General features: G+C 42.1%; 2 protein-coding genes across 3 annotated transcripts in view; one reads left to right on the top strand and one right to left on the bottom strand.

Moving 5' to 3' along the window:
* zeb1b (zinc finger E-box binding homeobox 1b) overlaps positions 1-2,502 on the bottom strand; it is a 45,794-nt gene extending 43,292 nt beyond the window's left edge. The window contains exon 1 of one of the 2 annotated variants that reach the window (XM_029529235.1): positions 2,413-2,502. In XM_029529235.1, coding sequence (XP_029385095.1) covers positions 2,413-2,470 — 58 coding nt within the window. In that variant the 5' untranslated portion in view covers positions 2,471-2,502. Of the gene's footprint in view, positions 1-1,506; positions 1,589-2,412 lie in introns of those variants that run through there. The other variant, XM_029529236.1, reaches the window with a different exon arrangement.
* An 11,189-nt stretch (positions 2,503-13,691) lies between these two features.
* znf438 (zinc finger protein 438) overlaps positions 13,692-14,904 on the top strand; it is a 43,792-nt gene continuing 42,579 nt past the window's right edge. Inside the window, exon 1 of the mRNA XM_029529467.1 lies at positions 13,692-13,811. The gene's annotated coding sequence lies outside the window, so the exon portion shown is untranslated. The remainder of the gene's footprint in view (positions 13,812-14,904) is intronic.

The following is a 14,904-nucleotide window of genomic DNA, read 5'->3' as shown; positions in this document are numbered from 1 at the left end:
ATTGCAAACACCTGTCATCCTGCAGGCTGTTAACACCTCTCTGTTTACAGCGGGGAATGTAACTCACCTTGATCTCAGCCCCCCTTGCTACCCAAGACATGGCTAAGCCACTGCCCATAATAAGATGGGCACAACTTGAGGGCTTACATAATTACCAGAGTCCATGTAATGTATTTCAGGGTTTGTTTGTTTTTTTTTAACCTTTGACAACTATAACCATGCCTATGATGACGTCAGTCTGTTAACTTTACAGGGGAAACCCTTCAAAATACAGAGAAGTTGATTTACAGGACAGATCAGCAGCCTGGGCTGAAGTGAGGACTTCAAAGCTCACCTTGACAGCCCTTTGAAGCAAACAGGCCGAGGTAACGGGACACATCTGTTAAGTTATGGGCGGGACTTTAAATATCGACGGGGACGCGTCAGCACTGAGAAAAGTTTTAGGAAATCCCGTTAAGATAAAGAGCGAAGGCAGCAAATTACAGGTAAGACATCTTCAAGTGTCTCTCCAGAGAAAGAAAGACTTCCCCTCTCTGACAAGGCAGAAAAAAACCCCACAGCTTGACAGCAGGACCGTTATCTGAGGTGTGTCCACACCTATATATTTAGTGGCACACGCGCTCCAGGGGGGGAGCGTGAAGCCCAACACACACATATATAAATATATATATATATATATATATAAATATATATATATATATATATATATATATATATATAAACAAAAAAAGAAAGAAATCAAGAAATCAACTCATTACGCCAATCAAGCAATCAGTTGTTGCTCTACCGACTAACTAACAATCGAGTTTTCCATCCTGTTTTTGATGCAACACAGAATAAGGCCGAATTTCCAGTTATAGCCCAGTTCCTCTCAGCTACACTGGGTGGCACAACACACGATCGCGGACGGGTCATACACAAAACATGTTGCGACTTGCTTTCCCCTTATAATAATCTGAATGAGCAGAGGCCGTGTTAAACTGTCGCTCTACGGAATCACACGGAAAGACGAGGCAGGAAAACTCTCATCAACAACCCCCCCCCCCCCCCCCCCCCCCCCACACACACACACACACACCCTCCCCCACCACCACCACCAAAGAACAAAAAAACAAATAAACAAAAACTGACATCTTCTTTCTAAAACCCAAACACGTGTTATACAAAGAGGGGAGAATTCAAAAGTCCGGTCTCGGGGAGAATCCTGGGCTCTACTTTCTGACAATATAAACAATATTTTCACACCACAGTAAGGCGGAGTGAAAGCCCGGCACATCGAAACCAAGAAGCGCAGAAAACGAAGCCACTTGTGTTCTTGGTAAACAGGCGACGAGAGAAGAGAAAAAGAAAATAAAGACGGAGTGTGTTTCGAGCTTCGCTAGAGTCCAGCGGTCCGACCAGAATCAGAATTCCCAGCGCGCGACCTGAGAGTATCCGCTGTCCTTATATGGACTGCGCTCACAAACAGCGCGTGAGATATCCCCAGTTCCCCGGAACCTCGGTCACCTCATCCATGTTCCTGCTGAGCTCCCCGCCGGCACCTCACCATCCGCGGCCACGGCACCCCGGCAGCCTCCGCTGAGAGCTGCGGAGCCGAGGCAAGTTGGAGGGTGACGGGGGCAGGGGGGGTGACGAGAGAAATACTCAATAGGCGCTTCAGTACAACAGCACGCATTCCCCCCGTGCCTGTGTTAAAACATTATAAAGATGTCGTCGTTAATGAAAACCTCATTTTAAACTTTATATCAGGAGGAAATTAAAGCTGGAAAAAGAAATGCGTTTTGTCAACTCTGGTTAGTGCAGCAACAGTGTCCTGTCGCTACCTGCTACGAGTGAGCCCAAGAAGGAAAGAACAAACCCAAACAGTTGTTTTCCATGTGTTGAAAAAAAATAAAAATAAAATCACGTCTGGGACAGTTTGGGCTAAAACACAAGCACATTTAATGTTTTTAAAACTCAAATTGTGGGAGACAAGCCGTCTGTCGAGGTCCGCAATAACAATCAGCCTGTTCCTCCACTAAACAGGTCCGAGTTTGGCGGTGGGCTCAAAAACTCGACATGATCCAACTATATCAATGAATGTGGAGTCCATAAAGCGGGACAAAGTGTATTAAAGTGAGCGAAGAGCTAAAAAGTGGAGACAAAAGCGGATCCACTTATCACAGGGTGAGGTGCGTATAACGGTCTCCGGTGCAGCGGACCGCTAGGCGGAGGGAGAGACGCGACCCAGGTATAACGGTACACCACATAGGGCTGTAATACAGCGCTCACTTGCTACTTCCCAGCACTTTCTGTTGCTAAAAACTGCACTTGCGGGCTGACAAACTTTTCGCTGAAATTACCGGGAGACGGCACAGCCTCTGCGCTGTCTCCCCGAGAGGAAAGCTCGGCGTCGGAAGTACTTTTACTCACCGTTGTTCCTCTTCGGGTTCGCCTGCTTTCTGCGCTTATACCTGGGGCCATCCGCCATGATCCTTTCGTTGTGTCTAAATGCTGCCGGAGAGTCACCTCCTCTCTCACCCCCTCTCTCCCCCCCCCCCCTCCTCCTCCTCCCTCCCTCCCCTTCACCTCCCCTTCTCCGCACCTGGTTTACGACACTCTCAGCTTTACGACATCACCTTCCCGCACCTCCCAGACCTACGTTGCCAATAGAGTACTCACTAGATCTGGGAAGTGAGGGCGATGACCGTATGTGTGATGTACCTGCCCAGCCTATTTGTAATGTGTGTTGCGCTCACAACACATGATGCACTCATTTAGTTCTGCTTTTTACTCTGACAGACAAAAGGTACAAGCCCAGGTGATCAGGGCGTGTGCTAGTTTGCATTCTTTTCAACCTCATACATGATCTGTTATATTTCTTCCTGCTTGTTTACCTAAAAACAATGCCAAGTGGATTTTTTTCCAGTTATTTAGTTTATTTAGTTTATTTTGTCTAAAATATAATTATGAGACAGTAAAAATGTATTTAATTTAGCACCACACAATTTATCTGTTTTTTCATTTGGGTTCGTTGTGATATGATGAGAACCTTCAAATATTACATTATTCTACCTAACGTACCTTGACCTAACAACCTGTTGTTTGTGTGCTGTTTGTGAGGCACAGTAGGATAGCAGCGCAGATGACAGACCGTGTGTCTGAGTGTGTGTTTTGTGTGAGACAGAGGAAGAGGTCATGAGACTGTCATCACTGATTCAATCCTCCACCTAAAGAAAGACCCTGCTGTTCTCCCGAGTCGAGCTCACTGCAGCCGTGATGAAGAGGACACGGACATGCCAGCACAGTCAGCAGGTTCAGACTGCGTCCAATCAGACCTAAACCCAAGTGTATGTACACACACAACCACACACTCACAAGCTCTCATATACCAGTTATCACAGTGGGCTCTGAGTAAACAAAAATGAGAAATCCAGGATCACATGTTTGAGGTAAATTCTTCTGGAAATTTGTAGTGTCAAAACAGATTAAGTTTATAAACTCAGCACAGAGTGAAATAATGTTGAGGTCCCATGGCATGCAATTATAGGTCAGAGGAGCAGCAGTTGCTGCAAGGCTGCGGCTATTCTTGAATCAGATGACTGTAAGGTTTCTGGTGCCTGGGCCTCTGGTATGTTAGATGTTGTCATCATTCAGTCTATTGTGACAGTGTAACCCAGTTTTTCCTCAAGTTGGGTGTCCTGTGTTGACAAAGAAGACTGTTAAATGAGGCTCTGATCTCTGTAATTCCTGGAAGTGATTTAAAGAGCAAGCAGAAGTTACCTTTGGAAGACAGATTTGGATTACATTCTCCAAAATGTCATCTTTTAACCATACACTAAATTTGACACACATTTCATGTCAATCTCTTTTTTTTGGCTCTTCTAACAAACTCCTAATTGCTGGACAATCAGCTTATCATTCAGCTACATGTGACAGCTTGTATACACAGGATGGCAGATTTCTGGGGTGAATAATTCAGTAGCAGCAGAGCTGCACAGCTCTCAGGGCAGGCTGCCCAGACAGAGAGTAATAGCTTTAGCATAAACAACACCTCCAAACTTGCTCCAGGTGGCCTCTTCTACCAATAGACAGCCTGTCTAAGAGGGACAAGGGGTGGGTGCCCAAGCTCTCTCTCGCTCTCTACCTTCCGTGATGAAAAAGGCCCCACAAATAGTCTGCATCAGCAAAGATCAATGATGAGACGCTCAGCTAACCATGCGGTTGTAGCGGCGCTCTCTTGCACACTGAGCCTGGAAAAATAAGATGCTTGCTATCCAATGGAAAGTCCAATCTTTCCCATTTTCCTTGGATCACACTGGTATTAGCATGAAGTCATTTTTCACCGTCTGTGGAAAAGAAAAAAAAAGAATAACAATTATACGACCACTACTAATACGAAATAGCCCAAAGACATCTCTGATGTGTTTCAGAGCAACTGGACTTAAACACGGTGATTTATTTTTTCTGGCAAAACTCTGTGTATTTTATTTCTGGGGAAAATGCGAACTACACAGAGCTGGTTAAGTTATTAGACACATGCAACCGTTGTGATGATCCATATGTGATTTGGATGAAAGCAGGGTCAGGGGTCAATTACACGACATTAATTTAATTTGAGAAAAACATCCGCTTCTCTATCAAACTATTACCTCAGCTATTAAGTCAGAGCCACTTCATCATACCCGCAATGAAGACAACATTCTAGTGCTGTTCACCTGAATAATGGTTTCAGAAACCAAAAAGCCAAGATGTTGTTGGAGCCATAAAATGTAAGGTTGACTCTTGCTCCTCCTATGGGGAGTTGAAACTGAGGGAACAGAGAGGGGGGAGGGAGGGATAAGCAGCCATCCTACACTACATTAAGGGATCATGCTGCTCCCTGAAAATGAGTATTGATCCTCTTAGGTCCAGGATCGTTTAGGAGATTAAAGGTTGAGCTTCATGGTAGTCCACACAGGACCAGGGGATCAGCTCGGTGGGATAGCCGAGCCAAAGCAGCCTATCTGCGAGTGAGGAAAGAGGGGCTGGTGTGCAGCTCAGCGGGGAGGTGGCGGTGGGGCTGCTCTGTCCCATACATTCAGCCACAAACCCACTTGCTCTACTGTGCCATCTGGGCTGATCAGCTAAGAGAGTCAGCTGAATGTCTCTGGGTCAGAAGAGTGGAAAAGAGAGAGGATGAAAGGGTGTAAAATAGAAGCTCTCTTAGAGGGGTTCAGAGGCAGATTCTTAGAGGCAGGCAGGATGGATGGAAAGAAAACAAGCAAGAGCAGAGCAGCAGAGCAGAGGAAACGAGAGTAGTAGAGAGGAACAGAAAGTACGAAAGGAGGACGGCGGAAAAGGTACACCCTGCCCTACTCCAAGCAGAGAGAAGCAGGGGGCAGTGGCAGTGATAGAAAGAGACACAGCAAAGACTAAACTGCCTAATCTCTCCCAAGAGACGGCAGCTAAATGTGAGGTCCTCCTCCTCCCCTTTCCACACAGACCGCCAACCCCCACACAATACCATCACCACCGTTGTATTATGCTCAGCTGCAGTCAAGGCTGTTATCTAGCCACTGAAAACATACGTGCGCATACACACATATGAATGCACACACATGCACACCTACAATCACACTGTGAAAGTGCTCAGGTGGAGCCCACAATGCAACTGATACTGTGAGAGGAGAGGAGATCTATTTCAGCCTAGAAGTGAAGCGCACACGGTGGTAAAAAGCTATGAGAGTATAAAGTCTGCTTCTTTTAACAATCTGGCTTTTAGGAAACAAACAGATCCTGGTATAAGCTTGAGAATTTTCACGTCTCTCTCCACAGGTCAAGCTAACCCCTTAGAGGAAAATCCTAAAGCAAAGATCAGCTGAAGTATTCATCATTGTTGAATGCATTCTGTCAGAGTTCGAAACACAACAATGCCATGTTTTGAAGACTAGATGTCAATCTGCTGGTTTTCCCCCAACAAAGCTGAAATATTTTCAAGTCACTTCCGTCTTCCTCCATGGATTTTTTTCTTGAGAAAGGAAGTGGCTGAAATGACTGAGCCACACCTCAAACATAGTTAGTCAGGAGGAAAGGTGAGCAAGCAGGAGCCCTGGTCAGACCCAGCGCCAAAGCAGTGTAACACTCTTCTTTTATTGAAGGGCACAACAGATTTCAATCATCGATTATTGTCAAAGTTTGTCTTTAACAGAAAGCTTCTTAATAATCTGAGAAAAGCATATTTTCTTCACTATATTTATTTAACAGCTAGCAAGTTGTGTTACACATTAAATATACCCATTTGTTTTTATAATATCATGCATTGATTTGTATGAAACTACCAAAGAATATATGAAGTAGTTGCTTAAAATGCTGCTTATACATTAATCTAACAGTAAGAGCACTATTGTCTAATGAGGATAGTGACATAATTACATAACAATCACATGGTCAGTTTTTATGCATTGAGTAGTTTGTTGTTTTTTTTTTTCATTTCTGCAGGACATTTACTTGAATGACAGATCCAAACTCTTCCTGTTCCACAGTAATTACCAGACACATTGCAACGTTTCAGTTTTTGAGAGGCACATGCAATTACATAACTTCAGCTGGCACGCAGACCCAGCAGGCCCTACTAACTCTGTAGTAAACATCAGTGTCTTTTTTTTTCTCGCATTAGAATTGCATGACCCTAATTAGGGTGGCATTACAAAATGTTTCATGCCAATTCAAAACAGCTTCAGTGTCATCATCAGGGTTATTTTGTCAGACTTTACAAACATTATAAGTGACGGCCTGAACAGGGCTTCCATTCACTACCATATGGATCTTTATTTGTGGGAACTCAGCAATAAGAATTTCCTTTATTTAATTTTCTGACTTTTTTGTTCCTTCACTCGATGACTCAAAAATCAGGATTAGATAATAACTCTTGAGAAGACCTCTCTGATGCTCAGAGTTACACAAACAAACATGAACTCCTCCTCCGCTCCCATGATTCCACAGGGGTGGGTGGCCACGGGGCTGAGAGCTCCTGACCTGTGGGTGAACGTAATGTTGCCTGTCTACAGTGCTGGCCAAGATATATACTTGTTTTGGCTAAGGAGACTTATGCGAGAGTTTATCCTCCACATATGCATGCACATAGAAATTAATGCATCCACAGAACCTCCAGAGCAGTGGCTGGGCTTGACACAGTCTTCTCCCTCCACTTGTGACTGTCAAAGGGAGACAGTCATCCTTTGGAAGCACTGTTTAAATTTATACTGTATTCATTGGAGCGCCTGTTGCGTTTTACTGTTCATTTGTCCTTGCGGCTGGAGCAGTGTTCTGCTCTGTTTGGATGTCAAACTCAGCCTGTCAAGACATTATTTTTGGAGGCATCTTCTTTCAAAATTGAAACCAGTCTGTGGTGAAATAACACGTGTGAATGTGCAGAATGATATTTTGCAGTGACAAGATGATGTTCATTTTATGAATCCGGTTATCGAGTAAAGATGTTGTTAGACTTTATCCGAAGAAAAATTGCACAATTCCTGCGTGCGAGGAGGTGAAGTTGCATACGGAGGTTATTTTTTGTTTGTTTTTTTACCGTTCAGATGTTGTTTTTAAATCTGTAAAATGTGTCCAGGTTTTGAGACATCTGAACAGAAATGCGTTGGGTGCTGATAGCATCACAAAAAGATGCGACTGTGAACAATTCGATGTAACTAATTTATCAGAAATTAGAACCTCAGTGTCGTTTACTCTTGCATTCAATTATTCCACAATTTTTTGGCAACATTGGGGCAGCAGTTAAATACGCCATCTTTTTTAAATTTCTTCTTTGGACAAGTTGTAATAATTAATTCATTTTGTTTAACCTGTTTTCTTTTGATGAAAAGTTAGAAGAAAAAACTGGGCTGGAAGCACATGTACAGGCCTTGTGCTCTGCCGACCGCCACTTCTTTTGCTATGATGTCAGATTGAACCATTTCTTTGATCCCTTCTCAGATGCTGACTCATTTGTGGAAGAAGTCATTTGTGACCCAAGCAAGCAGCAGAACTGTTAGCATAGGTAGCGTATTGGCTCAACAGAATACTGAAATCATCCTTTCAAAAAAAAATGTTTTCTCTTTGTTCACTTTTGCCTGAATTCGGTTAATATGTGCCAATTCCCCCAAATCAAGATATGAATCTATCTCATTTCCATTACAAGGCAACACATCTGAAACTGTGTGGTTATATAGGTACAATGGCGAGGCATGCGAGGCATGATGAGTGAATAGTGTGTGGGTGGTATATGTTTGTGTATGTGCTTATGTTTCAGTCTGTGATAGGCCACTGCTATTTTCACCACATGAATATGAATACCACACACCTACTCTTTTCCCACACACACTTAAAGAACATCAGAACATTTTTCTCTGCACATGAATAGCGGCGGAGCACTATAAATGAACATCCGAAATGCCAGCCAATTACTATGGTGTCCCTTTACTCAACCTCTCCATATTAAGCCCTAGTTGTCAAACAGATTGTCTCCGGCGCTCCGAGCAGCTAGCACTGTGAAACAGTTTTCATTAAGGGAGGATTGCCACGGGCCTCAGGCTGGCGGCTTAATGTAATTTCACAGCTCAGCGTCCATGTGGCCACTTCAGGGTCCAACCATGGCCACCCACACCTTTACAAGAGCCAATGAGAGGTGCTGAAAGGGTGACGGGCCACTAGAAAGTTTTAGGAGCGGAAAGGGAGCCCCAAAATGAAATTCCAGCACGGGAAAGGACTGCAATAATAACAAAGCAGCCAGTAAGTCTTTGGAAATAAACATGTACAGAGATAACCCTCATTTAGTGTTTGTAATGAAGTGTTCAGGGAAGGGGGGGTGACTCACTGAGCAATGGGCTGATTCAGTAATCTGATGTGGAAATGTTTTATAAAAAGAAAAAAAAAATCAAGTGGGATTGTTTTATTTATCTTATGGAAATGATCAGTGATGCATTTACAAGATTTGGGTAAACACAGACTTTCCTGGCAGTATTTAAAAAGACAGTATTATGTATACTATATGCCATAAAACTCAAACTGTGGGCCCACAAAACTCAAAGACTGCCTCTTAGTTTACACTACCAATTCTCGAGAAGCTCTGATGAACTTAGGTGGTATAATGTGGGCTTATGCGTGGGCATTCTCTTATCCTAGGTGTGCTGCCACATGATGAGATGTGTACACGTGTATTTTAACGTAACAATATGGCCCTGATCACGGCTCGAGTCTTCACCTCAAAAATGTAAGCCAAGTGTGTGCACCAGAAGTTCCTATTGGAAACACATGGCAAGCATCACACATCAAAACTCAATGTAACATCTGGACAAAACTGAAAGTGAGATAGACTAGTGTTTCATTTTCATATTTTACAACTTGGTGAGTGTGACAAGGCCTTGACTTCATGACTTGGAAGTGAGAACCAGTCCAAAGAGCCGGGGGGGGGGGTGGTCAGGCTGTTGGAAACCTTACATGTAAATACATGCGCACAAATACTGAGACAACCAGGAAATCGAACCAGAAAAAACATATTAACTGCAATTCCTACTGTCTCTCTGGGATTAGTTGTTTAAAGAAGCTTTCAACGTTTTCGTAAATACACTTATTGATTTTCTTAACAAGAAGATTGATTGTCTGCACTGCAAATATAAAGCTAACTACAAAATATCCCTGGAGTCGGTTTTCACATTTCAGATTTTTAACAGTGACACAATATTTCAGGCTAGCACTTTCATTTTCTTCCAGTACAGCTAATCGAGGTTTAGTGTGACATGAAAAGATCACTGCCACTATCATATCTGTTTCTCAATTTAAAGGTGGACCTAGCAGTGGATGGCTTAGCTTAGCATAAAGGTAAAAAATCCACCTGCAGACACCTCTAGAGCGCCATTACTGGCACAGTAAATCATATTTACTGTACAGAGATGTCAAGTGTGGTCTGAGTGTTTTCATCTCATTCTCATTTTAAGAATTTCCTAAAAATAATTACTTAATCTATAGACACTGGCAACTTTGAAAATCTCCCCTCCTGATTTATAACATGACCAGAAAGCAGCACACACACTCACACAGGATTTCAATTTCATGATGTCATTCGAATTACACCTGAGCCACCTAATTTTTTCATAATCCATAGCATTAACTCATTAAATCACTCTTGTATAGAGATTATGGAAAACAAACTATGTAGGTACAGGTATGCTCTTTGTCTTAGCTAAAGCAATGGATGACAAAGTAAATGACAATCAGCCCAACCGTCACATTATGAGTCACAGGCAAGAGATGCTCATGCTTATTCAGTGTGTCCACTGAGGTGTGCAGCCTCTTCATTTAATATTTCCATAAGGTTGCATATAAAAGTATGCCAGGCAATCCCTGTAATAAGGAGGTAATGTATTCTGCGCCAATGGCAAAAAGGTACGCTTGAAACATCCCTCACAAGAGCAGCAGTTTTCAACTTGACAGTGGACACATACATAATTAAGCCAACTAAAAAAAAATGAATATTTCATCTCAAAACAATTTCATCGCCAAACATCAAAACACCTCAATGTCTCACACAAGAGCAAGGTAAATTACTTGTATTCACAGAGGGAATATGCAAGAAGGAATGCTCACTCAAAGTAACTTACTTAAAGAATATAGGGAGAAGGGAAGGCAACAACTAGTGGCAACAACTTAAACTGCTTATTTAGCATTTTACCATAATTCTGTGTCCTTGGAGGAGCTGGTTGTTTCAACATGCGAAAAGAACTAATTCTTTCCTATGATTGTTTGCCTAACCCTTTTTTCCCTCAACTGTAATTGTGTTATTATGTTATATTACAGTGTCAGCCTTAATGTTTTGTAGCCTGATCTTGTGATAACTCATATTGACGTGTAATTCATGACATGTCATCCATGAGTTGCCTCAGGACTTTTGGGTTTTTGTAGATATGTAGGCACACGCCAATGGAGAGGATAAATTACTCCATAACCTTGGAGTAGTTGAGTTTTACTACTGCGGTCTATGCAAGTGTAGCATTTGCCAAGATATCTCCATTTCTTTGATGGTACAGAGACTCTCAAATGTCTTCGTTTCCAAAGAATAGGTCATGAATTATATTGCTTAAAAGGCCTATGTGTTAGGGGGAAAGTAGTTGCATGGTGGAGAGAATTACTTTGACCGTCAAACCTGACTCGGTCTGGCTCCCTGTACACCTTCATAGATGGGAATTAACCTGCCACAGCTTGAAACGCTTTACTGAGCACTGGTCGATACTGTCATTATCCTAAGGCAATTCTTAATTCTATTTGGCCCTGAGCTAAAGATCCTCATATTGATCACAAAGTAGAGATGCCACAACTACTTTTTTTATCATTAAGACCTCGATGTGTTGATGAAAAAAAAAAAAGCCCCCAACTCATACAGTAACAAGCTCAATACAAAGTTACACATATGCTACATTTAAACCTGTGAGTCAGAGTGATACCTGATTGAAGATTGTATCAAGTGTTACAGACATGAGACACAAATGCCAGTGAGTGTTGCCGCAGTGTTTCATCAAGGGTTACAGAGAAAGAATGCAGCACTCTTTCATATCCTGTTTTGGGAGATGAGAAATATTGATATTACTCTCAGAGCATTATCAGCATGAAGCAGCAGTGACAACACCTGTACTGAAGTCCCTGATCACGTCTTTGGTTTCTCTACATATGACACTGGTGCCACCTCTCAGTGTGTGTGTTTGTGTGTGTGTGTGTGTGTGTGTGTGTGTGCAACAGAGAGTCACAGGAAGATGCAAAGAAATTCTTATTTAACTGTATGCATCTTTTTTTCATTTCTGTCTGTCTGTCATTCACACACACAAACAAACAAGCTGGCTGAGAGCATCGCCACCTGCCACAAAACATACACTGTGGTCTGTGACAGTAGTTAACAGAACAGGACATGTGTAGCCCCAGGTGACTCAAATTGCAAAACTAACAACATCATGCTTCATTGCACCAACCGCGCGGTGTGAAACACCAGCAGAAAGTGTGTGTGTGTGTATGTGATTGTCAGTTTACATCTGTGTCCAAATGCACACATTTATGGCTATGCAATGCTGTCACAGCTGAATCACCCTATAGTGTATTTCAATAATTAATATGTACTTCAGTAAGATTCCTAAAGCTGCTGGAGGCATAAACATAAACTCAACAAGAACAAAAGTATAATTTAATCTCATTTTATTTTCACCATGGAGATTTTTCTCTAGGTTTCTTTTGAAACAAGAACTCACACCTTGATATGTGAGGCTAGCGCCAGGCTAACATGAAGTGAGGGTACATTCAAAATGACTGTACATAAAGTGCAAGATGTGACACATGACACATTCACATTTCCAATTGTGTTTGCAATAACTCTTCTAACACCTGATGCACACATCTACCATCCGTTACTAACAACTGAGGTTTTATATTTATGCTACTTTTACTTTTTTACATTTCATTCATTCACTCATTTCATTTAATTCCCCTGCAACATTTTTATAATGTATATGTACCCATGTGTACCCACAGTGTTCCTGTGCTGTACTAGTCTGTGTAACATTAAACCTTAACTGGGAGCATACAATGTAAACATAAATAGAATTCTAAAGATAATAATGATAAAACAAATAACTAGATTTTGACCATAACTTGTTTTAATAATAAAAACTACTGAATATTATATGATAGCTGCATGTATCTCCTTTTCCTTAGCAACACAAACATAACTTCTTTCCAAGCAATAGCTCAAATCCTACTTAAGTTCATAGTGTACATTAATGTTCTAAATTTCCAGTGTACAGTTAATCAAATTCCTATAACCAATTGACATGGTCATAGTAAGTGTCTGTGGAGGCCTGGGGCCAGGACAAACTAAACTACCCACCAGTATAAAAAACATTTAAATGGGAGCTTGCATCTGATACTGATTATTTACATCAGTGTCCTCAACTAAAGAGATCAGGAATCAGCCATGAGATAATGGCTATTGGTATCAATGGTATCAGAATCGGTATCAGGTGAGGAAGATTGAATCAATGCATCCTCAGTAACAGTAGCTCCAACAGGAACAATTCAAAACTTTTTATGATGTAAAATCAACAACAATAAAAATTTTCTGATATAAATAACTCCACCAGTGGCCATCTCCTGTAATAATATCGATTTTTGAAAATATTTTTTATGAAACCATTAGAACATTTTTATATTCAAAATTAGCAATAAAAAAAAGGCTGTATCCATATTTCTTTAATGATATGGTTAAAAGAGGGTGACATTTAATTCGAGCGTCTAAAGGTTGCACCTTTAGATAAAAACATTGTGGCCTTATTCAACAGTGTGACATTGCTGAGATTGTGTTGTGTTTTGTGTGACAGTGACAGCTCTGTAGTGTACCGCTACAGGTTACTCCACAGCGGCTCTTCCTATTGGCTGTTTCCACCGAGCAGGGCTACGTAGGGCCCGGAGTATTACGGGTCGTACCATTTATGCCAAACGAGGGGGAGTGGGAGTCTACTGGGAAATAAGCGACAACAGGACACGACTTCTTCGCCTGTTTCAAACACATATTACTAAAGGAAAATACACTCTATATCTTCTAGACTCGAATTGATTGCTTTTGTTTGCGCACCCCCTGAAAATGTGATTGATAAAAAATCTCGGTGATAATTCGTCGCCCCCGCTGGAATCAATCGACGGTTTGACTCAAAATGGCTGGAGAGAAACAGTTGTGAGGGTCGACGGTTTTGCCAGGTATTTACGGAAAATGAGCGTCTGTGTAGTCTGAAGGCGCTCCCGCCACACAACTGGGGATCCAGGTGAGACATGCTTAAAGTTAATCCACCGTTTCCACTCAACCCGCCCGCTTTTCGGCCGAGAAAGATGAAGCCAAACAGCTCGTTTGCAGTGTTGTCACGGTAGCCTCCACAAACAGCAGGGAAGATCCCTGCTCTGTGTTTACAGTCTGAATAACAGCTTCAAAGTCTCACAACACAGTTTCCAAAGTGTGTATTTGGACTGAGCCTGCACATGCAGTACTCAGTGGATAGGTGAATGTGGCTAAGCTGTCAGACGATGAGTGTCTGTGTGTTTGTGCAGGTTTGTGTTGTGTTGTGTGTAAGTGTGTGTACAGAGCAGGCCTCTGGCTAACCCTGCAGCTGTGCATCGCACAAATACGTCATTAGTCCAGGATTCCCTGCAGGAATGGGTAAGATCCATACACAGACACAAACAAGACCGAAGAAATGTGTAAACACACAACAGACTAGTTCTGCATTGTGCACTGCTAAATGCCCCTCTCTTCCCTCTGGACCTAAGCAAATCTGGACACGCACCTGTGCAGGTGACAGATGCAGACAGAGGGTTACAGAGTGTGGACTCTCCAGCAGGAGTTTGTTAGGTTATGTGGATTATAGTTTATTCTTCATTAACAGACATTGTGTAGTGTCGACCTGGATGTAGTAACTGTTTTCACCTGTTGTGAGTCAGTTTTGGGTTAATTCAATGATTTGGTTGCTGTGGATGTAATGTCATAAGCTAAATGCAATGTGGACGTTATGGCAGAAGAGTAAATGCACAATCATGTTAAATAGTCAGAAGACATAGACTGACTTGTGTTGGGCACTTTGTGCAATTTAATTTACAACTCAGGTTGTGCAGATTGGCCTGAGGTTTGGGAACTTTATCATACATACTCTGAGATGAACTGTGTCACCTGAGAGGTGCTGCCAGTAGAGGTGTAGAACAGGGTGTATTTAGTACTTGTGGTGAGAAATGGACTACCTTGTGTCTTGTGTGTTCACTGCGATTTGGGTTGTCTTCTATCAACCTGCCTTCATCAAATGGTTATTTTTGTTGCACAGCCAAATATGCATATTTTCTAGGGTGGTTCTATTTGCAGTTCAGCCTCAT

This window comes from Echeneis naucrates, chromosome 20, assembly GCF_900963305.1.
Source record: "Echeneis naucrates chromosome 20, fEcheNa1.1, whole genome shotgun sequence".
NCBI classification, from domain to species: domain Eukaryota; kingdom Metazoa; phylum Chordata; class Actinopteri; order Carangiformes; family Echeneidae; genus Echeneis; species Echeneis naucrates.
The sequence above is the reverse complement of the archived record's forward strand: the minus strand, read 5'-3'. Positions and strand labels throughout refer to the sequence as shown.